This window comes from Stigmatopora nigra, chromosome 1 (assembly GCF_051989575.1).
Source record: "Stigmatopora nigra isolate UIUO_SnigA chromosome 1, RoL_Snig_1.1, whole genome shotgun sequence".
Classification (NCBI taxonomy): domain Eukaryota; kingdom Metazoa; phylum Chordata; class Actinopteri; order Syngnathiformes; family Syngnathidae; genus Stigmatopora; species Stigmatopora nigra.
The window spans coordinates 13,331,223-13,356,181 of NC_135508.1; the positions used below are offsets into that span (position 1 = coordinate 13,331,223).

The 24,959-nt window shown below is 40.9% G+C and overlaps 1 protein-coding gene across 1 annotated transcript; it reads right to left on the minus strand.

The window, feature by feature from the left end:
- Positions 1-978: 978 nt before the first annotated feature.
- Positions 979-23,017, minus strand: LOC144199835 (serine/threonine-protein phosphatase 6 regulatory ankyrin repeat subunit C-like). Its single transcript, XM_077721741.1, has 28 exons — positions 22,796-23,017; positions 22,171-22,254; positions 21,996-22,074; positions 20,990-21,060; positions 20,387-20,587; positions 20,221-20,308; positions 19,825-19,967; positions 19,517-19,729; positions 18,284-18,362; positions 17,876-17,990; positions 17,631-17,713; positions 17,427-17,544; positions 16,885-16,953; positions 16,651-16,791; positions 16,302-16,364; positions 16,108-16,219; positions 15,727-15,798; positions 15,425-15,626; positions 14,682-14,769; positions 14,463-14,580; positions 14,050-14,272; positions 13,890-13,977; positions 13,609-13,692; positions 13,188-13,333; positions 12,641-12,723; positions 12,478-12,560; positions 12,272-12,363; positions 979-11,808 (listed from the first exon to the last, which is right to left on the minus strand). Exons 1-28 carry the CDS (start codon positions 22,820-22,822, stop codon positions 11,537-11,539), a joined length of 3,237 nt encoding a protein of 1,078 aa, XP_077577867.1. The 5' UTR covers positions 22,823-23,017; the 3' UTR covers positions 979-11,536.
- Positions 23,018-24,959: the final 1,942 nt, after the last annotated feature.

Genomic DNA, 24,959 nt, shown 5'->3' on the forward strand with positions numbered 1-24,959 from the left:
ACTATCCTAGGGAAAATCCACACAAGACTAGCAAGAACAAACTCCACATGGGAAGGTACACACCTGGAATCAAACCCTCAAGCTCAGAACTGTGAGGCCGATGCGCTAACCACTTCTCTATTGGGCCACCTTTGAATTAATTGTCCAAGATAGAAGCCTTCTCCCAAACGTTCCCATGAAGCCAGAATTATTCATTTGCAATGAAAGCTCATTACTTAGCATAACATTCGGTTGTTTTGTTTTGGCCAAACCCAGACTGGTCCCACCAGATATAACATTGCGTGTGCCACTTTCACTTCTGTAATTACCAAAAGAAATTGGTGTGAATGTGAATTGGTGTGCACTCAATCATAAAAAAACTGGTTTGGGAAAAAAAAACCAAAAATATTTTATGTAATTTGCCAATTGCTTGCTTAAATTCGTTGAAATCCTAAAGTTCATTTATACTGTTTTCAGATGGATTTTAAAACAGCAATACCTTGATTCTTAATACATATTGAATTCAATTATTTTCTCATCTATAATCCTTATGCATAAAGCATGATTTATGGATGCATGTGTGTGGGTATGTTAGGAATCTCTCGCTACATTTGTCCAAACCATACTTCATAAAGAGTTGATTCGTTTTATGTTGGCCACAAATGTCTATTGGCTCCTAATAGACGATGATTGAACATGAATTGTTGTTTTTACATGATGTGCCTAAATGCACCGCGTGGCTGATTGGTCTTAAGGTAGGACACCTTTCCAGGTAATTTACAAACGTCATTTACGGGCCTTCCTGCTTGTAATATCTATACTTAAACTTCTGTTAATGGAGAAAATAAAGTTTCAACACAAAAAATCACATTGCTTACAAACACAGCTTTCTGTGACATCCTATACATTCACGCAGAAAATCGAACACCATTGAAAAAATGTTACGTGTTAGTGTTATACATTATGTATACATTGCAAATCAAGACAGCAGACAGTAAATATTTAGCAATAGCACTTTATTGAACACAAACAACCCTAAGCCACAATACTGAATGACGAGACCAATTGGCTGCAGCAAACATTTTATAAAATAGATTCATAGGTTTGAATGTCACTAAATAGTTTTTTTCTTTTAATGTCAGAAAGACAAATGCAGGTTTTTTCCAAAACAGTGAATGATCATTTACATATTTAACCTTTTTTTTTTTTCTCGTAACAAACCATCATTCACATGTTCACACGAAGGAATAACAAGGCAAAGTGCTTTCAGGATTGCATTGTCGAATAAACTTAAGTGGGAGGAAACAAATGAAATTGCTTGAAGGTTGATGCGGGGGAAGCGGTTGGGATGAGTTTAGGGGGCAGATCGGTCCTGTCTTGCTTTGGGGGTGGATGCATAGGGTTGGAAGCAACGTAGATTGTTGGATGCGGGTTAATTTGACCTCAAAACCTTGTTCTACACCCCTTTCTATCAAAGTGAACGCAGGGTGCTTGAGCCGGGTGCATAGACAGGACGCCTACCAAGCACAACATGGTTTACGTGAGAACGCAGAATGAGCAGATGGGTTCAAAAGGCAAAAACGGCACGGAGAGCGTTCACGGTCTCACCATTTGGTACCGAATCACAAATCCACCCTTCCATTGTCACACCGACGACAACTTGTGACACTGTCACATTCAAGGGTACTACTCAATACTGTTCCAGAATGAAATTACAGTTAAAGTCAGATGTGAAACCCAGATTTGAGGTGGGTGGGGTCTAAAAGCCAATAAATGGTTGCCTGTTTCTACAAGATGAGTTCGCTGTACTCCACTTAAATGTTAAAGGGGACTATCATCATAATCTGCATTGTGACATTGTCTGGCTTCACATTCCAGTGGTGTTTTTCGTATAAATGCTTCTCATAAATGTGTTGTTTTTTTTGTCGTTTACCCCCGAACATCAACACGTGCAAACACAACCAAGTATACATTTTTTTTTCTTTAAACTACCATTGCTTCGGGTAAAATTCACTTTTATTCCCATACTGGCGAGTTCTTCTAGTAGGAACAAGTTGGGCAAACAAAGCATATTCAAAGCTGCAAAATCAAGGAGGTAGGAGAAATGCTACAGAGAACAACACATGTTGCAAAACGCCAAGGTTTGTTTCAAATCCACGAGGTGGGAGAGTCCACTTGTACTACGGCAGCTCATCTGGCAGAGGCAAACTTGGACAGCCTGTCAAGTTTGTTGCCTGCTACGTCTGACCTCAAGTAAACTTTAGTTTGACTTGACTAGTTTTGTTTTCACCAAAAAGCCTGACCATTAATACGCCATTGGAGTGTACTAAGCTGCTTACTCATAAAAAGATGTCAGATCCTAAGAAGCCGATTTCTCTATTTGGCATAGACCAATTTACAAATCAAATGCAACAAAATCACTCCAAGTATTTTTTACTTTGATTCAGAAAAAAAAAAAGATATTTCTAATAGGATAATATGGCTGTCAAGAATCGGAAAATTCTCGATTCGCTTGATTGGACGCGATGAGCTGCATTGTGAATTGACAACACCTCCAAAGAAATTCAAAACCGTACCAAAGCTGATCTTTTAAGAGTTTCTCCCAGTTTCTAATCGTCTAACATCGACACTGGTCGGTCCTGTATAGTCATCACAGGTCTTGCTGCTGGTGATGGCATTGACTCCTTTTAGCGCACAGTAGAACAAGTAGGTTTGCAGATATTGTAAATGAGGTAATCAGGCTAACTAGGGAACCCTGTCACTGATGCAGGCACACAAGCACACGCACGGGGCCACTTCACTCACCCGTAAAGCAAAAAACACTAACAAGCCTATTGAGACAGACAGGACCGCGGAATATGGAGTCAACTTTGGAATGTCGGGTGGATGCACCAACTTTTGTGTGTGTGTGTATGTGTACAATTCCTCCATGTAAAGGTGCACTGTGAAATTAGCTGATTGTAAATCATCACATGCCCTGATACAAGATCATTAAAGTCCTGATTAGGGCTCACTTGTATGTCCCCTAGATAAGCCACTCCCGAGTTAAAACAGGCAACCCCTTTTCTACCTGTTTCTTTTTAGACTTAAGGCTGCCCGAGCGGCAGATCGACACCTGCTTCAAGTCCAGTTGTGAGGATTGTTGATAGCTTGTGAGCATCAATGAGGTGGCGACATCTACGTACAGTGACTAAACCAAAGCAACACGTGAAACAAAGACCCGCACACAAGAGCACTCCTAAAATGTCACAGGACATGCAGGTTTACATCCTTTCCTACAGTAGGCTATTCTTCAAAACACATTCATGGGGGCTCCTAAGGGACAAGTTCTCCAATATGGCTCTGCTTTAGAGGAATCAAGCACAAAGAGGCGATTTACAACACGCGGTTAAAAAGGTGCTCGCTTCAAAAAAATAAAATCAAATAGAAAGAAAAGGGAAAAATGAAAATCCTTACGGCCTTATTTCTATCAAGCTGGATTTACAATGCAGAGGTTTCAATCATATTTACGCTTTACGAGCTGCGGGTTGATTGTAGCCAAAGCTAACTTGAACAAGTATAGAGGAAATAAAGTTTTTTAAATTGCGTTTATTAAGGGAAATGCCTATCTGACCAAATAATCAAAAAAAAAAATTGCTCCGATTGATAAGATTGTCGTGAACGAAACTCATACTAATGGTATTATGCGAAAAGCTAAATACTACACTACAGATCAAACTCAAGCCCAAATCTGCTTGATCAATAAATAGGATCTGTATGATACAAATACGTTGTCCAAAAAAAGCTCAGAATGCCGCAACAAAATGCCCAATCAAATTCAAGATGAAATAATTGACATCCATCAGTCTGCAAATGGCACAAATGGTGAAAACATGAAACAGTGGCGAAAAAAATATGACCTCAAAAGCACAGAGACAAAACATTTGCGAGGTCACAAATGAACCAAGGACAACATTTGTAGAGCTGCGGGTCTCCAATGCCGCAGTTTTGGTCAATTTGAATGACCAAATGAGAAGAGACGGTGCAAAAATGGCAAGTTCAAATGCCAAAACCACTGCTCACCAAAAAAAAAAAAAAGTATTTTCTTGTTTAAAAATAATGATTCGCAGAGCAAACAAAAACATTCTAAAGATTCCCAAGACTATTGGGAGAATATTGGAGGCATTGATGAAATGAAAGTAGAACTTATCTTTGGAAGGTGTTAATCTTTTTAACACAGCCTTTCAAAAAGAGAATACGCAAACAGTCAAACACAGTAGTGGTAATTTGGTAGTATGGGGCTGCTTTCATGCTTCAGGGCCTGGCGACTGGCTGTGAATGAGGGAACCATGAAATCTATTGTTTAGCCCCCAAAAAATAAAAAAGTCCATAAGGAGAATGTTCAGTCATTAGCTCGTGCCCTCCAGCTCAAGTGCACTTGGGTTCTGCAGCTCCCCAACAAGCCAAAAAGACAAATAAAAGATCAGAATGACCTAAAAAAAAAAAATAAAGGTTGTGGAGAGGCTAAGTCAAAATCTAGACTTAAATCAAATTGAAATGCTGTGGCGTGACCCTAATACACTCAAACAAACGTGTGTGCTGATGAATTGAAATTCCGATCAGACGAGTGGGCCAAAATTAAACATTTAAATGGGGAAAAGTTCAAGAAGTGGCTGTAAATCCAGTATAAGCTGGTTTCTGTATCAGCAAAAATCCAAATAATTCTGCTGAATATGTTGTTTCGGTACTGGATTTGCTTGTACCGGAATCAAAAATATCAAGACGTTGTTACTTTGTAATTGTGTAGTCAATTGTGTCACGCTAGCTCTGCAATGTAAATCCAGCCTGAGTTGTCAACTCAACAATGAACGCGAGCAAGCAAGACCTTGCTTTGCAATTTCCCTCAAAAGACACTGACTGCTCCTCTGCTGGTGAAAACAAACGGCACTTTCGAGGGGAATGTTTCTCGGAAAAAAATCAAAACCACAATCAACTCCAAGTAACAAAGTGTGTAAATACGTACAGTAGGCTATACAGTAGATATAAATCTCAGGAGTTGGACTGTACAAGCTGAAAAGGGAGGAACACGCAAAAACCCTAATGCTCAACATTAACACAAATAAGGCATTTTCAACACTCCTTTTATCCGCATATATCACAGACAGCAGGACTAAACTTTTTTTTCCTTTTTTTTTTGTTGAAGAAATGTTTCATTCACGGAGGAGGCTGCATATACATCTACACATGCAAAAGAACATGGCTACCAGCTAAGAGACCATAAGTGGAGGAATAAAAGATTCCAAATTACAATAGTGTCCTCCATAAGGATATACAAACACACCCACACGCTCATCGCATCTACCAACCAACTTGTGCACGGTGCTTCCGCCAAGCAGGCTGCTCATCAAAGCTGCATCACAGTTTTAGGAACGGAATAGCACGCACACACACACACAAACACTCACACACTCGACATAGACAAACGCCACCGCTCTGAAAACAAACAGGTGAAAATCCTTTATTTGCTATAGCTGAGTGACTTTTGGTGTTCAACTTAAAATCATCTTAAATAATTAACCGAGGAAACGACGACAAACAAAAGGTTATTGCACTTTTTATCTTTTGTCTATTTCCAAACGAGGTCAGCTTAAAAAGACTCATGCCTCGGTTAAGACGACACGTGACGTCACTTCTAGAGTACAATTCACACGGTTATTAACACTGCACACCGGCTACTACTGCAACCCTACTTGTACTCGGTCTAGTCTAAACGCCACGCAAATCAAAACACAACAGTAACTCTGCTTCGCCAAGTGTGTTGCGGAGCCGGAAATCGGCAACGGATACCGAAAAGGCGAGAAGACTCCGAAGGTGCTCAGAGAGTCCACACGGTTGTCTTTCTACAGTTTGTGTTTAGGGACAGTCAAGCTTGGGATGCACCGATTGGACCTGTTTTTGGTGCCACGGTTCGCTGTCCCCCAACATAAGTGTTGTTCATGCTATCCTTCAATGATAGGACACCTTGGACGAAGACCTTGTTCTCCGAACACCAATATGTTTCTTCAAGATGTCTTGGTTATGCTACTATACCCTTGGTGCTTAAGGTATCAATGCATCCCATAGTCAAATCCACTCTGTATTGAAACGGATCCTCAAAGCTCCTTAAAACGAGGTTTCGGAAGGGTGAACACAACTTTGGATTCGTGCTTTCATCGCGTTTGATTCCAATCCATTTGCATGCTGCACGTGCCCAAAAGATTTCCCAGAAATGTGCAATTTACACCACCCTCAATGTAGTGTAGCTAAAATCAAAACCAAACAGATCTGATGGCAGAGTGTGAACGATGAGGGTTGGATGAACTGCAAGCCTGCGGTTCAGTGAAATTTCATTTTTCTATTGTATGTATAAGGCTTCCGGGAAGTATAAATGGAAGACCATACCTTTCGGTAGTGACAAATAAAAGGCACTGTGCCACCGCTTTGCTTGATAGTACACAGGTCCTACTGATAGGGAGGGGAAGGGAATGTAGTCTTGGCGAATAACGTGGTTGGCCAGTGGTGCGAAATTGTTTTTCGACAGAAATAGCTACCTTTCTACTCTATACCCTTTATCTTTTAGGACGGGCACAGGTAAACCAACTGACTGTTGACTGTTATGGGGGAAAAAAAACAAAAACTTTCTTGACCTCTCCTAGAATCAAAAGAAATCCTTCTTTCATGCTAGCGTGAATTTGCCATGCGTGAAAGGAAGACCGTTGCGAGGAAAAAGGAGCTTAGTAAAAGTTGGTGTCGCCACACGCGGGATGAGGTAAAACTGCAGGTCCGATAAAAACGACGAGAAGGTGCAGCAAGAAGTAACTTGGTAAAGGTAGGGAACGCAAGCTAGTGACAATCTGTCAATATCCATCAGTGGTTTAGGCTGGTTTAAGCACAATTACGTAAGTCTGGACTTTTCAAGTAGCTGCATTTGTTTTTCTAAATAGTTATTGATCTATTATCAATGCAAGTTATTTTATATCGGTTCTGTGTAAATAATGCGAGGCGCACTGCTAGTGGCCATTTTGCAGAAACCCAAGTTGATTGTTCACAAGTGTATACAGAATCTATTCATTCAAAATGGCAAATATGGCATTATCCTTCTCTGGGTCAATCTCTGCAACCATGGCAACCTTCAATGATGTGCTCCCTCCATAGATTTGTGTGCTTTTTGACAACAGTAGGCCAACATGCCAGTTTTAGCTGTCCCTTCCCTAACCAAACACAGCTAATGTAATGTGTCAGGTCTTTTCAGGGACCCAAATCCTTTTTTAAAAAATATTTTTTCAAAAACCTTTTTTTTAAAGCTTTTAAGGCAAAAGGCTCAACAGTGGATCAGAGTTCAATTGAAATTTGCCATTTTTTTCTCCTTAGTATATTCTTAGTAGTATTTCAAGTAACAAGTGAGACATCCAAAGAGGTAAAGAAATTCTGAAAACACCATACTTTTACCCCTCGAAATTTTTATGACATCAACAAATAATTTTGGAGACAGACACGCACCTTGATTAACACTCAACCGCTGCATTGCGTTGCCATTACAAAAAAACTAGGCTGTCCAATTCTAAAACTCTACTGACTGAGTTCTTATATCCAACTATCCCATGCAAATATTAATCATACCGCTGTCCTACACGATACAAAGACATGCAAGTCCAAACATAAATATTGTAATAATTGTGTCTATAAAGGAACAAGTTACTGACCAATTTGAGCTACATCTAAAGGCAAATAAAGGTTTCTATGGCACTAAATAGGTGTTGCGCCAATGCATTTTTTAATTCCAAACATAGGCGAGCATTTTCAATTGTAGACCTTTGTTTATCTTGTTTTGTTCCAGTTTAAAAGGCCTTCTCAATGAAATGGATGTCAAATTTCACCTCCATCAAGAGTTGGCGTCACTATAAATCGATGGAAATTCCGAGCCAACAACCTCAATGTAGCTAGCACCTCAGTTCAAGGTAGGCCACAACACAGAGTCTAAAAGAAGAAGCTTAGTGTCCAAGCTACCGTGTATTGCGCACTACTTTGAATCGCCATGCCCGAGGAAAAACCAACTCCGAGCTGACATTCATTTCAGTCGTGGCTCAGATTGGATGGTCAGACTGAAACAATCTGAACGAATGCAAAACTGTTGCTGTCGGGAGGAGAGTTTTGGCAATAGCTGGGATTGCGTAGAAATTCTCATTTGTATTTCAAATCCACGGGTGGCATCGATGACTTCGGCTAAGCGGATGGCGATGCAGTCTATCTCACACTCGTACTATTGCTACCATTGGACCATCCACATGCACAACAATTGGGCAATTACTTAATTACGAATACAAACCTACATACAAAGCATCTTTAAGAACACTACTATGTCCCAACTAAAGATTGTATAGTTGCAGGGAGGCAAAGGCTCCGTTTACTGGTCATATTTGGACATCATTAGAGGAAAAAGAAAATAAATCTTCCCTGCCAGAACAGACATCCACAAACAAATGGCCAAAGTGTGTGGCGGTTCTGTGGATCCCACTCGAGGTGTGTCGAGTCGTCTTACTTGACTTCAAGTGTCTGTCTGGCATATGAAACACAAAGTGCAGCCACTCATAGAATGCTCTCTCTCTCTCTTTCTCATACACATATTCACACTTGCACACACAAAAATGAGATGGAAAAGCCAACGGTCAGTGGACAGCGCCCCGAGTTGTCAGAGACAAATTTAGCTAATCAATGCATGGCGCGAATCACTGACTCGCCGACCGTTCCTCTAATTCAGCAGCAACACACATGCATGTAAACATAAGTACATACATTACATCTGCTCCATTTTGCACACGTAGAACCTGAATGTACGAAAGTGCGTGCTTGACGAATTAAGTGCTATGGGATTAAGGTCTAAAAGGGAATCCAATTTGATGAAACACCCTATCCACAAAATCTAATGCTAATTATCCTGCTGTATTCTGATTGGTTCTTTAAATTTGCTTGCTGCTTCAAGCACAGATCCTGAGATCACAAACGAATGATGTACCTTAAATTGATAACCAAAGAGAATAATAAAGTTCATATCATCGGCAAACTAGCAAAGGCTCCTTCGGAATGGAGTCGGCGTCACTTTTTAGTAGCCATCTAAGGGAAGGGGGGGGGGGGTATTCAGCTTGTCTTATTCCTCACCCATCTGGTCAACTAATGTGTGCAATTGTGCCACTTCACTAACAGTAGGTACTGTACAAAGTTATCACGGGGAGGAGATGAATCACATAACGACAAATTTAAAGAAAACACAATGCTAACAGCTCTGACGGTGCGATACAATCATCTTTAGTATGCATTTAGTATGTTTAGTACCGGAAATAGGAGGAAGAGACAAATTCAACAATAAAAAAAAAAAAACCCAGCAAGAACATTTTTGGATATTCGCTAATCCATAACTCAGGACTCTGGATGGGCATATTTGCGTGAAAAGGATCGTTGCCTTAACAACTCTTGAAGCACCGATGTGTGCTGTTCATTCAGTCTTATTGGAGCTGCTCTCTACCAATAAAGATGCCATGCCAAAGTAGATTTAGAACACTCCGAGGGACTGACTAAACGTAAATAATTCCTAGCGCTTCATTTTCCAAAAGAGATTCACTCAAATGCCACTTCTTTTCAACATGTGCCAGCCAAAGCAAATATGTCTCCTATTTCTGTGACCATTTTTTTTAAAACAAACTTTTGAATGTTTTTGCCCACAGTCTCTGGGACATTTTTTTTTTAAATTTATGAATGTTTTCGTCCCCAGACTGTGACTCGTGCTATCGAAAGAAGGAAATGTGGGGTATCGCCGGGTAGGAGAGGTTCATACTAATACTTTTGCCACTTTGCAGTCCAACTAAAAGAGACGGAAGGCATGGGTCGAAAAAGGCATTCCATGAGACGCCGTTAAAGGCAATCCAGTGCATTTGTGTTGACACAGACGGTTTAAAATGCCCAAAACACACAAAGCCATTCGTTTAGTCTTCAGGTCATCTGTCACAGAGTAAGACCGAAAGGAAAACCAAACACATTCCAGGGAAACAAAAGCCCTTGTGACAGTGATTGTCTATTCAATAAAATAATCGAAAAAGGCCAAAAGAAAAATATTGCTCATAAGTTGCCAAATAATAATAATGGAGGCAGTAAAATAAGCTGACGATACGCTTCAAATGAACGACCACCGAGAGCTAGAAGCTATTAAGACAAGTTCGAGAAATAATCCTTCAACACTGAACGAGACACGTACGCGAATAAAAAGAAAAAAGGCCTAAAACGCCACACTGAACTATTGCTCAGACCAGGCTAACTCTGAAATCTTTGCACAAACACTGTTCAAGAGATGGGAAAGAAATTGAAATGGCTTGTTCATTTATGTGCTCAGATATATGACGCTCTGATGAGGTGTTGTTGGCAGATATTACTTGTAAAGCCTTCATCTAATGAATAAACAAGGCCTCGGTCACTTCACTACATCCTACAGTAGTTATGCTGACCTACAAAAAAAAACAAAAAACAAAACATCAGGCCTACGGACCCTGGGCGAAGATGATGGAGCAGCTGCTAAACGAGTTGACGAGGTATATCAAGATCTATTGTCTCTCTCTGTACAGTACAGTTCATCTCAAATAAATAATTTTATAGCCATAGTAGTGTTGATCAACTTTGGTCATACAATATTCTTAGAAACATTCTAGCCTAACAAACATTTAGGATGTTTCAAATGTCAGCGTCGGCATTCGGAGCCGAAGCCGGCCGGCGTGGCCTTCCTTTGCAAGGAGGCGCGCTTAATGTACGGCTTCGGCGGCATCGCCTAATTATCTTCTGATGCCGCCAAAGTTAGGAGCCGTATGTTTCAGAAGTACACCACGGAATCTTTGTGACCCTTTTCGGATTGTACTGTCGTACACGAGCATTGCACTTTTCAGCTAATTTGATTTTCGTTTCCCTTGTGTGGTTTCCTTCATTAAAATAAAATTAATTAAAAAAACAAAACAAAAAACAACTAAGCTAATGTACAATTAAAACAAAAAAAAAGAGGGGAAGGGGGGGAAACATCTCTAAAGGAAACTCTTTGATCATTTTTTGTTTGGGAAGGCCGGGAGCTCCTCTACAAGGTCACCTACGTGATATGAGTTCACTCAACGATATGGCGGTGAGACTTGTTCCAGTGCCGTTACGTAACTGATGCTATTAAAGGGTTCGAATGACTTCCGCGTGGCCAGATTGCGGTCGTTTGGTTCTTACGTTTGATCAGCGTGGCCTTGTAGAGCAACGAGCCTCTACGTCGTAAGCACTAATCTGGGATGGAGGAATGGGGTTCTAATTGCATATTAAGTTTGACTGCACCTCAAGAGAAGACCAAACACTCACGCACACGCAGGCACAGACATACGTACGTACATACATACACAGAATAGATATGTAGGCGGGTGCTCTCCTGGTCCTCTTGGCCACATTAAAGGGAGACACCCACTGGTGGTAGATGACAGTGACAGCAGCATGACCGAGCCCGGCCGGCGCCGACGTCCGTCCCCCCCCCTCACTCGGACAGGCAGCCGTCGACGCCCACCGGTGCGCCGTGGCGATCTTTGACGTAGCCGTTGTGTAGGCCGTTGCTGGGCAGCGAGGCGCAGGTGGCCGTGATGCCGCAGTGCTTGAGCAAGTTGAGGCCCGGTGAGGGGGAAACGCCAGGGGAGGAGCAGGAGCAGGAGGAAGGGTCGAGCTGGGGGAAAGGCTTCATGGTGGAGAGGATGAGAGCCAGACAGTCAGCCACGTCTTTGTTGGGCGCGCACGCCAGGGCTGGGGTGTGGCCTGGTGAATGAGAGGCGGAGAAGAAAGTCCAGAATGAAAACCCAACCTCTACTCTTCTAAGGAAAGCTAGCTAGTGACAAATGTAAAAATCTTCCATCTCGGATGGTGGTTTATTATTTGTGAATACATTGTCAATTTTGCTATGAAATGCACATTCATTGTTTTTGTCTATTGATAGATAAAAGGGGAAAAAAACACTGTTCTTTTCTGTTTTTGTTGAATGAGTCAATAAACTTTACTGTAAAAACACCCCCACAATAGGGGAAACCCAAATTCTCATGTGACACATTGTAACTTTACAGCCTATGATGACACTCAGATTACTATTCTTGGTGTTTAAGCATCTGAACAATATGTGGTCCAATCGATGAAGGACCCAGACATGTAGATTGAGCAAAACTGCACTTGATATGATTGCGGCACCAATATGAAAAGCCTACGTCATCATGCATATAGTGCTCACCTTCCTCATCCACAGCCAAAACAGTGGCTCCCCTGCTCAGCAGTGCCTGCACCACTGTGGCCAAGCCATTACGGGCAGCGAGATGGAGGGGCCTAGAGAGTAGATCAATTACAAAATGAATAGCTCATATGTATCCTTTCAAACAGCTTGAATTAAACTAAGTTTTCACCAGTTTATCCACAACATCAATAATCTTATATTCTCACATTTGCAGAGCACTGTTGGTAGCGTTTACAAGAGTGGGACTGTGGATCTCTCCCAGAATCAGCAGAGCGCACATTTCATGGGCCTGAAGGTCAGAAAACGGATAAAAATGAGATATGCTGAGAAACATTTTTGAGAGAACCAAAGAAATCACAAGTGATGTACCTTGTTGCAGGCTAGGTGCAGGGCAGTGTTCCTATTTTCATCCAGCAGAGTGAGGTCAGCCTTCGCCCGATGAAGGAGGATGGCTAGACACCGACAATCAAAGACAAGGTATGACAATATCGTATTTGAGTATATGGCCATGTTTTTGGTGTGGGAAAACCTATTATGAAATTTCAGGTAAAATAATTTTCATGTTTTCTCCCCATTCCCCAAAATCAACCATTAGAAAAGAAATTAAAATGGAGACATTGTCATTTTACACATGCAAAACTAAACTCTCAATGCTCATACAACACGATTTCTCATTTACAATACATTCTGAAGAAAAAAATCACGAATTGTGATCTTGAGTGAACATAAGCAATCAGATTATTTATTATTATTCTTATCTTGTCTGTAAACATTTCCTCAGCTTGAACAGTCAAGAACAGAGCGGCTAACAAATTCAGTTGGGATCAGATAATTATCCCACAAGACTGCATGTTTACCCAGTACATTAAACTATGGCAGACGCATCGGGTCTATAATTGACCCTCAAATGACTCACCCACGGTGCCACTATGTCCCTTGTCAGCAGCAACCATAAGAGCAGAACGTCCATTGTTGTCCACCGCATTGATCTCCGTCCCGTGGCGAAGCACTAGCTGAAGACCTGCGACATCCTCGGCAAAAGCAGCAGCATGCAGCGGTGTCCTGCAGTTGCGCACAGCATCCTTTAAAACTGAGGTCTTAAACAGCTTTATCTATGCAACGGTTACCATTTCCTCGTTTTTCCTAATTAGTCAACACTAAAGTTAAGTATTAAAAAAGAGTAAATGGCATCATGCAAATGATTGAAAAAACAACAACATTTTTGAACATGTACTTTTATCATTAGGTTTGTTAAAAAACTGTATTTTTGGCATTGTCATGCACCACCTCATGCATAAAAAACAAAAAGGAAAAACATAGGGTTTTCATGGACTTACCTCCCTTTGGCATCTCTGGTGTTAATCATGTGGACGCCGGCACATTCAAGAAGCCGTTCTGCAGCACCGCTGTGGCCGTTCATCCTGTTTACAATGTTTATCATCGTAAAATACTCCATGAGCTTTTTTCTTATGGTGATTATCGTGACAGATTCCAGGTTATTTCTTAAACTACAATTGACAGTTTGAAATATTGTATCAAAGATTTTTCTATGCTAACTGTGTCTAAAAACATCTGTGCATGACCACAATGACACAAATCCACAAATATGTGAACTCACAGCGCACAGTGCAGGGGAGTGAAAGGGTTTCCCTCTTCATGAATAAATGTTTTGAATTCAAGTAAAACCTCCAAACAGTCTTCATGCCCTGAAACACAAGGACTTTGTGTCACAAAAAAGGAGGAATTACAGTATTTAGGTAGTTTGAACTCAGTCAAACCTTTGTATGCGGCCCAGTGCAGTGGAGTAAATTGTTTATTGTCCAGCAGTCTGTCTTGTAGTTCCGCTGTGGCCGTGACGGCCTGCACCAAATTTCCCAGGATCTCGGCGTGGCCCCTCGATGCGGCGTAGTGCATGGGCGTCCGACCCAAGGAATCTTGACACAGTGCGGAAGCTTTGTGCTCCAGCAGGGCTGACACGCAATCATCATGGCCTAACAATGCCTAAAACAAATGAGCATTGATAATAAGTGTACCAACCATGATAACAAGTGGGTACAACAGCATTTTTTAAGTAAAATAAAGTGGCTCCCCAACTTGGAATCTTTGCCTTGTAACTATATCCAACCACAATGATAATAACCTGGATGTTACTATAGTTTTAGGTCACGCTCATCCATATGTTTGGACTTACCCCTCTGTGCAATGCTGTGCTGCCTCTTTTATCCTTGGCATCTGGAACTGCCCCTTTTGCCAACAGGAATCGGACACAATCGGTGTAACCCCCGAGAACGGCGAGCATCAAAGGTGTCCTGCGTGGCATCACGAGTTAGGGAAAACAGAAGTTTTATTGTTTAACAGAGCAGAAGGAAGCGTGAAGCTGTTATTTAGAATGAAACACAGAAGAACTCACTGGCCAAACTTGTCTGCCACATTGGCGAGGTCACCCTCCTCCCCGCATTCAATCATCTTGTGCAGGCAGTCTGAATATCCGTGAGCAGCTGTAGAAAAGTAAAACATTTTACTGAGCATGATTTTGGGAAAGCTTCTGTCATTAAAATACACATACTGCATGTTATGAAGTTTTTCAACAAATACAAAATAACAAATGCATACAGCATCGGGACAATGAAAGCACTACAATTAAATGAATTGCATCAAAGACAAATAATCCCAGTAAAACAAACAGTAATCCCTCGAATATCTCGGTTAATGTAGTCCAGACAGGGCCGCGATAATTGAAAAATCGAGAAGTAAGGTCATCCCTATTATGACTACCCTTTTTAAAAAAATTGTTTCTTCAGTGCCAAGTCCTAGTAGCAAACAGAAAACAGGAAGTGGCTTCTGCTTAGGGGTCTCAGCGTGGATTTTTATGAACTTAAAAAAAATAAATGATAATAATATGAATAATATTCTTTTCTTTCAGTGCTGAAGGACAAATGAAATATTAAAAAAAAGATTTTCAACAATTAATAGCGGGAAAAAAATCGCAAAGAAGTGAATTCGCAATAGTTAAGTCGCGATAATCGAGGGAAGATTACTTTTTTGTTTTTATTAATGCAGGCCTCAGAGACCTAGCAGTGCTAATTAATTTGTCTGGCTCACTGAAATTCAATATAAATATTGATCGCAGAACTGATGCAAATGCATTCCTACCCGCAACATGAATCGGGGTCCAAATGAGGCGGTTGTCGTTAAGAAGACATGAAGCACCCTGAGCCAAGAGCACCTCCACACATCTGGCGTAGCCTTTCTGGGCAGCCAGGTAGAGCACGGAGCGGCCAGCGGCATCCTGCATATCCACATAGGCTGCCGTCTCGGTTAGTACCTGCAGTGCCTGCCAGTGACCTCTGTCAGCCTGCACGCAAAGGAGTTGTCAGGAAGGACAGTCACGTTGCTTTCATTTTAGCTGACAATGTCATGAGCCAACGTGGAAGGAATGCTCAAAAGATACTCACAGCGAGATGCAAGGGACTGACAGGAATACTGCTTTCTATGTCTCCAAGTGCATTAAAAGACATCTCCAACAGCTACAAAACAGGCTTGTGTAACTCTTGTGTGGTAAGCAACATTTTTAAAACAATTTCATTACATAAAAAAAAAAACAGGCAATGCGAAAAATGTTATTTGTACTATGTTGCACTAGTTTGGTTGGATTTTAATCCCCATTGCTGAATAAACCCCTTGACTTGGGAGGCAATGTACCTGAAATATTTGAAAGTCACTTTTTGATGATTGTCGTTTCCCTTAGCAAATGGGCATGACATTTTAGTGCCATTTCAATCAGGACAAATACAACTGAAATGTTGGTTTTGGACAGAGAAAAAAAATGGTCATACCAACTCCAGGTTCTGTGTGTTTCCATGATAAGCTGCGTAGTGAACAGCGCTGTAACCTTTAGCGTTGACCATCGAAGGATCGGCACCATTGTCCAGAAGATGCTCCAAGCAGCTGTTCATTTGCAATAAACACACAATAAGTCACTATGTTATCAACAAAACAAAGATTTTGTGGAAGAGCACTAGAAACTCACAAGTAGGATTCCTTCACTTCTTCTTCACCCTGCTGATGATTCCCATAAAAATTACCATCACCCCTGAAAAGACCAAATCAAAGCACATTTGTTTCTGCAGAAAAATACATCAAACCTGCCGCATAGCTAAAATGTTAATACTTTTGCACATTTTCACAATTTTCAAAAACCGAACACTTTAAAATGAAATAACTGTCATTCCACAGGTACAACAAAATGGAAATATGCAGTCATCTCTGCAAAGTGCGTATATAAAAAGTATGTATGCATGTTTGTAAATATAGGCCCATGCCAAGGAATATTTTCACATTCACACACACACATTTGTGTGGCTGATTGTTGTTCTCACCTGCTGAAGGCTTGAGAGGCTGCAGAGTAGTGCAGAGGGGTACAGCCAGTTTGATCAGGCTCATTGATCTCAGCCCCAGCAATCACCAGGGTCACAGTGCACTGGTACCTCCCATTAGCAGCCGCGTAGTGTAATGGTGTCCTAGGAGCGAGACAGCAAAAATGGTTAATTGCTCTTATTTCTCAGAGAGCAGATAATAATGTTGCAAAGAAATCTGACAAAGGTTGCTCGCACCTTCCCATTAGGTCCCTCCTGTTCAAATCTGTGCCGCTACTTAAGAGCAAGTTCAGACATTCAACATTTCTGGGAAGAAAAATTAGACAACCATGGAGAATTGGTGAGTATTCTTTTCAAAAATCAGCCAGCAGTGTGCATGTACATAAAATATTACTTCTTTAAAAAATAAGGAATTATGGTGGGAAAAAAAAGGTTGGACCTGTCAGAATATGCGAATGGGACATTGATACAATTTACACTACTGCAGTTAAACCTGCATGAAAAGAATAGCCTGTGGGATCACAGATAGTTAACATTTTATTGGTCAATGAACATTCCATTTGTTGAAGAAGGTTGTAAAGGGGATGCAATAGCTCGTTTAGGTCAGGAGGGTCTGTTTTGTCCAGGATGTGTTTATTTGCAGGAGCACAGATCAAAGAAGGAAAACCATTTGCACACCAAGCATTCAGAATGTGATGATGTCATTGAGATAAGAGAGAACAATAAGACCCTCTGCCTTGTCTTGGAGCCAAAGCTATGTTTAGACAACACTTTCTTACCCTCCAGAGGCAGCAGCGTGTAGACAGGTCCTCCCAAAGTTGTCAGGAGTGTTAATGTCGAACCCTGCCGACAGCACGTGTTCCTTACTCATGGAGGAGACGATACTGTACAGCTGACCTGTGAAGACAACAGATTCATAATTGGACCGTGAACATGTACAACAGTGGTTCAACTGCATGAGTTTGATTTTCTCTGTCACAAACCTGAGGACAGTAACTTGCGACAACAGTCCGAAAACCCATACAGCACTGCTAAGTGCAAGGGGAACATTCCGTGAATCCCGCGTCTAGAAAAGTCCCAAAGAAAAGAAAATTATTATTTGTCAAATACCGATTTGTCCTTTGACCAGCACATTTCATAATGTCTGGTGAGTAACATTCAACTCTCAATCACACTTGGCACTTTTGGACAACACATTACGCATTTTATTTAATGGCCTCTTTGCTACCTTGCCGTGTCTGCTCCATTGGTCATCAGCGTGCTGATCAGCAGTTCATGGCCGAACTTAGCAGCGACATGGAGAGGAGTATTGCCATATCTATCCACACAATCAATTTCACCACCTGACCACATACAAAAAGAATCGAGTTAAACAATCCGTGAATAAAACACACATCAATATTGCATGTTGCAGTAAACTCATGGATGGCATCGTATTTTCTCGCATATTAGCCGCCACCACGTTTAGGAAGCACTCTTACAATGGACTTAAAATTATTGAATTTTACAATTTCTCTCTCACAAGACGGCCCCTGATTCACATTTTGCAAATATGCGAGAAAATACAGTACATAACTAAAAAAGTAAGAAAAAGAACCCATTTATTTTTAATAATGAAGAGCCAAAAGGTAATTACCATTCTGGATGAGGATCTGAGAGCGAGTGAAGCGTCCATGAATGGCTGCCATGTGCAGGGGGCTCTTCCCTTCTTTGCTCTGTTGTAGGGGAAAATAGCATTTTTTTTCAGACACAATCAGGATCTGAACAGAATACAGTTTCAGTTTGTATTCAGTCAGCGAAGTAACCATTCAACAGGACTATTTTGTGGTTGTTGTTTTAATAGGTACGCTGTCAAGAGATATTTTATATATTGACATTAGTAAGCAGGAGTTCGGAACAATATAGCCTTAAGCTAACCGAATCGATTCTATTTTGCTGCATTTTTTTTAAAGCTTAGAGAAATGTATTTTCCTACTGTTACCAATTTTCCCAAGTAGAGCATTAAGGTGTACTTGCACCCTTATGCTGCTCTACTGTGGATGCATTCCATGACTGGAGTGATAAAGCAATAAAATAATAAAACAATCGTGTGAGTGCTATGTGGTCAGAAAAAGCCCCCCACTCTTTTGTGCATGTCTATCCCATGGAGATAAAATGTGGTACAACAGGATGGGGAAAGCTAGACTTAATAATTAGTAACTTTAAAATGATGGCATTAAAATAGGAATAGATCCAAATTAATTCAATGCATCGCTCAAGCCTAGTGAGCAGTTAAAAAAATGTCCTTCTAGAAATGGGACATTTCCGACTATAGTATTGTTACAATTCTTTCTACTTAGAAGTGTGACAGCATCAAAGGCTTAGGGTGATTATCATTAGGAAGCTGTAATCAGATTTTCTTCTTTGCGAATAAAGAAGGACAGTAAATCTATTGCAGCCTGGTTATCCTGAAGTGGATCACTTCATCTTCTATAGTTTGTTGTTTGTTTTATTACTACCCATAAACTGCAAATTCAAATAATTCAACCTGTCATTGAATCTTTTTGACTTGATCTATATCGTGCTAAACAGTGACATGCAATTTCTCTAATTTGCTTTTAAGGCAAGGCTGGTATGATGAAAAGTAGCAAGAGTTCAAAAAAAGGGTTGCTAAATATTAGTGGGCAAAAGAAACCACTTGCTTTCTCATCCCCACAAGCAGCATGATAGTTGTCATGGTAACAAAAACCGCAGTCGACATTTGACTGAGATAAAATGCCCTCCCCACAAACACATTGTAACATGCAATAATTGTTTTTTTTTGTCCCCGTGCCCCATCCCCCAACCATACCAGGCGTTCAAAATTGTATGACAAAAAATAAATACTGACTTGCTGGTTGACATCAGCCCCGTTGTTGACCAGCAACTCCAGACACAGAGCGCCATTCGTGGAAACAGCAGCCAGGTGCAGAGGCGTGTAGCCACACCTGTTGGGCTGGTTGACGTTGGCGCCATGGTTAACCAGCTCGGTGGCTACGGCTTCCTGCCCCATGTAACAAGCCATGTGGAGCGCTGTGTTCCCAAATCCGTTGGGCTCATCAATCTGAGGACGCAAAATTTGCCCCACAGGTAAGTCGCATTTTTTCAAATTGAAAGGAAAAATCCCAAATAATACAACCTTGCGGCACTATTGTTTACCTCCGCCCCCATCCTCAGCAGGTATTTTACAATGTCGATGTGGCCACTGGCGGCGGCGGCGTGAAGAGCCGTGTAGCCCTGCTTGTCCTTGCTGCTCTTGTCTGCGCCGCGTGACACCAGCAGTTTCACAACCTCCCCATGTCCTGCCATTGCATGGACATAAAGAGCACTTGATAAAGGTAAATATAGGCGGCATTGTTTATGTTTTGGCGGGTGTGACAAAAATACGGTCATCAAAACATTCATATAAACAAGTTTTTTTTTTAATATATTATATGTACTGTGCTTTCAAGAAGGCAGAAAACCAGAGTCTTCTCCTGTACAATGAAAGACTGAAAATCCAAAAGCCAGGTCCGCTGAGAATTTTGTACAGTATCCAGTATTCTGTTAAATTACCCAAGTAAGCAGCAGAGTGGATGGGCTGACGCTCCTTCTTATCGATGGCACTCAAGTTGGCTCCCTTGTTTAACAGCAGCTTCACCATCTAGCAGAGATTCTCCATTTATCTTTTCTTATTGCGAGGGCTAATGTGTGCAAAGAGCACCCAGGGTGCATGCCTCACCTCCTGGAACCCACTCTGAGCGGCGTGGTGCAGTGCAGTTCTGCCGGTGCGATCCGCCATGTTCAGGTTACTCAGCTGGCTCAGCAAAGCCTCGGCGCAGCGAGTGGCTCGGTTGGCCGCGGCCACGTGAAGCGCCGTCTGCCAGAACTTGTCTCGGGCGCTGGCCTCGGCGCCGCGTCTCAAAAGCAGACCCACGGCCCTCTGTGGACACAAAAGACAACGCAACAGGATTTTAAACTACTATTTTGTGGCTTTACAACACACACAAAAATAACTGCAGCAGGATCATATACTACAAACATTTAATTGCAAAAAACGTTACTCTTCATCAACTGGCTTAAGCAACGAAAATACTGTTATACCGTTAAGACGATAATCAATAACTAAAGTTTAAAGCTAAAGGTTTAGAGGGTTGAAAATTGAAAATATCATACTGAGAAAAAAGCTAGTGATTTATAGCAGTGCATAGAGAAAGATGTTTTTTTAGGAATAACGACGGATGCAAAAGTTATAGCACAACATTGTGGGTCTAATAAATTACTCCAAGCACTGGAATTAGGTCATGAGTCCTTTGCAAAAAAACAAAAACATCGTATTGCTTACTTCGTTCCTGGAGGCAGCTGCCCTGTGCAAGGGGGTGAGCCATACATGGTCTTTAGCGTTCACATTGGCACCTGAGGGTACAAAGGGGTTATATGGTGGCCAAATAGTATCAGCAAGTTGAACTGATTTAAAGGAATACAGTCAAATATGCAGTATTCCGAACACATTGTTACACGATTATTACACTGATAACACTTTTTTTTGCCACCCGCTGCAATGAGATGGTAATGCGTGCATCAATTTTTCAGCAGTGTCTCATAATAATTTACACATCTAAAGTCTAATATCAAAACATATTAAGCGCTTGGCAAACCTATCACAACTTATTTTGGGCCTTGAACTTCTCTCCAGTGAACTGCAGAGTACATGCAGTTTATACAGACATATTTGCGGAATGTAAGTAAAAAAAAAAACCTAAACGACGGGACGGGCTGGGGAAAATGTCAACATCCTCGACTTTCTGCTGTTCTAACGAGTTGGGCTACTTCTCAAAGTGACCTCACCATTTTGGAAAGCAGCCATTATCTCGCATTGTCATTAATATTCTATTTTGATGTTTTTGCCCATATGTTATTGGTTGTATTGGCTCATGGTCAAAAGTCACTATAAAATAGATCCGCCTTCAAAGTATAACTCACTGGCAGCAAACGACAAGATCAACGACGTCCGAGTCAATACAAAAATTCATATCTATATTTCATTTTTAAAAATAATTAGCATTTGAACCATCTCATACACTCCATACAGACATTATAATGAATTACAAAGCAGAAATCCATCCCGACGACGCTTTGCGAGTGGGGCGTGGTGGCAATACACGCGCTCTTATACTAAATACTCTACGTTAATGTCATGTTCAATGTTATAGTATGTGAAAGAAATAAAAACCCATGAAATTTAATGTATATAGTCACTACATTTGCGTTTTTGATTCTGGCCGGTAAGTTTAGAACAAATCCTCTACATATGTATCATTTTTAAAGGAACAACATAGCAGGTTTCTGACCTGATTCAATGAGGAGATCCATGATATGAACATCACCCATGCAGGCAGCAGCATGAAGTGGCGTACGGCGCTCTTGGTCCTGTTCAAATCCAAAATAGAATCAAAACCAGGGTCCACCCCCTTCACATTTAGCCCGTGTTAAACAGCGATGAGTCCCGTTGCTCTACAAACATACCAGTGCATTGACATCCTCCTTTTTGTGCAATAATTGTTGGACTTCTTCAGCATTACGATTGAAGATGGCCTGGACCAGAGGAGGCTGCAACATAGTACACAACTGTCACCATGGTTCTTATGTTACAGCCCAACTTCCTCGTATCAGTACCGTACAGTGACGATAAGCCTTCCCATTCTATTCAATAAGCTAAACCATATTCAAATCCAGCCGGCAGAATCTTTTTGCGATTTTGATTTGATTTTTGTTGCATCTTTTACACTTGGGCGACGTGACATGGAATATTGCAGCTACTATTTGAAATGAACGAGGCATCCAGCGAATAGACGCAGCCCACAGCGAGGCCTGCACAGGGCCCGAGTGTCGCCAGTCACCTCGCCTGATCAAAAAGAATATGATTAGCCGTGAGCTAAGGAGCGAGCCTGGAGACATGTCGGGGACATTTCTACAATGCAAATAAATGCAAGCTTCAAATCTGATACAACAACGGCGCCAACATTAATTTAAAGAAATGCTAGCATGCCCATAACTAAATATTGGAAAAAGTCAGTCTTTCTAAAGAACGCCGCGCTATGCTGCGCGGAAGAACATTCCAGCAAGTAGACGGCGATCATTGTCGGCGTACCTGGTCTGCAATGTTGAGTACTCCCATCTCCCAAACTCAGCCGGGACGGAGCTCCTTCATGGGGCTGAAACTTGGAGGTATATTGCGCCGGGGAGCTGCTGTTTCCACCTTTTACACGACATCCATCACAAGCGGAAAAGACAAACGCGACTCCCTCCCGATCTGACACTGTTGTTGTCTGCATCTGATGTCGGCTTTGACGATGCTGCCTGCCTGACTGTCGCTCGCCTAGCTTCGCGTTGGTCCGCCTACAGGCTCGGCGGGCGCCTATCGCCACGGTTGGGAAAATGGCGACACCATGTGGCCGGAACGTGCAAAGTCTCGATGAGATCCGGTCCCAGACAGAAGCAATCAATTTCGAAATGTCAACACGATGGGCATTGCGCAGAAAACCGTGGCACTTGATCGGTGGAAAATTCATGCCCTGCAGTACCAAATATTGCCCCTAAAGGTTTCAAATCATTCCATTTAGTATTTCAGTTTATATTATGTGCAATTTCATCATCAAAATAGCAGGTTTGCATCGTTTTAGCTCAAGTCATACAATAAATTAACACATCAGCTTGAAAAGAAAATCTATATTTCATTTTCTTTTTATTCAAGCAATCTTTTAAAATAGGAACAATATTCAGGAAGAGCTACCAAAAAGCTATAATCTCATTTCCATTTGATACAGTAGAAAAGAACATGTACCGCAGCATCATCACTCATTAGCGTGTGTGCAGACACAAATATTATACATATATATATATTCATATATATTATATTATTTTTATATATATGCACACATACATCTGCATAGTTGAAAAAAAAGACCAATAGAACCCCATAGTAACTATTTTTGCCTGGAGGCATACTTGCAATATGGCCCTTCTTGTGCATGTGTAGGTCAACATGTTTCCTTGGGAAAACACAAGTCAAATTACTAAAGTAAGATCAAAATGAGTTGACAGGGTTGAGGAGATGCTACAACTCGCAAATCAGACATTTTAGTGCGCGTAAGTACCTCTGAATGCCAATTCATCTGCTGACTTAAAACACAATCAGCATGTAAACATGTGCGGCGGCTGTTGGAAGATCAGCACAGTTGTTGTTGTTTTTTTCTCCATTAACAACAAATATAGGTTTCACAGAAATACATGCATAAATATTACTGCAACACAAATGTGTTTTCTTTGTAAGCACATCATTAAAAGCAATATAATTCAGAAAAGTACTGCAAAGATTAAAGTTGATTATGTATGGAGAATTGGGTGGCCACAGTGAAAAGAAAAATACAAGGAATAATAATATAAGAGTACAATTGGCATATAATAAGCAAAGAAATTGCAATGAGAAAATCGAGGTTTTCATTGCTGTTTTATATTAAACCCATTTAAAATCTTATACAAATGACTATATTCCTTGCATTATGATTTATATTCTCACATTTTGTTTGTACTATATTGTAGAAAATATTCTTTATTCATCTATTCTTTTCACATTAAGACTTCTTCCATATCATTTTTCTTTTCCACGTGGCCTTGATACACCGCGATTATGAGATGCTAAATGCAAAAAGCGTTATTTAAAAAAAGAAATAAATTATAAAAAATTACACATGTAATTATACAAATTATAAACATTCAGTATATATACAGTTGCATTTATTTAAAGATTCCAACTAATTTGTCATGCTTATGTATTTGGGAGGGCTTCTTCTTAGGCCCCTTAAAGACAAACATATCAATATTGAGTTTGAGAAGCTAGCAAGAAGCTCATTAATTCCAGTGTATGATTTTGCTAGCATTGCACAAAAAAAATAATAATCAGGGAAACATTTAGGATTCACCAACTCATGACCAGTCACTGATGGCAATAGATGACTATTCCATTTGTTATTGAAATATCATGTTTGGATCAGACGTCTGTTCTCGTCAATAGCAGTGAAATAAGTTTGACAAAAAATGACCAAAAAAAGCCACTGAAGTATCTTTTGCACAGTGGATGGGCCCATAAAAACATCATTGGCACACATTTTTTTTTGCCTCGTCTTCTCTATCCTGAGCTGAACGTTATTTTTCAGTAGCCATTTTGCCACGCTTGATTTGAGAGAAACACTTGCCTCCATTTGCGGGGTGTCAGTGCCACCCGAAAAGAAATTGTACAAGAAAGCAAAAGGTTT

What these genes read in the sequence shown, in the direction of transcription:
- LOC144199835 (XM_077721741.1), bottom strand. Translation starts at nt 22,822, where the DNA reads ATGGGAGTACTCAACATTGCAGACCAG. An exon ending in AGGAGGGACCTAATGGGAAG is followed by an intron (nt 16,792 to 16,884) that starts GTGCGAGCAACC and finishes TCTCGCTCCTAG; the next exon opens with GACACCATTACACTACGCGG. An exon ending in GGGACATAGTGGCACCGTGG is followed by an intron (nt 12,724 to 13,187) that starts GTGAGTCATTTG and finishes GTCGGTGTCTAG; the next exon opens with CCATCCTCCTTCATCGGGCG.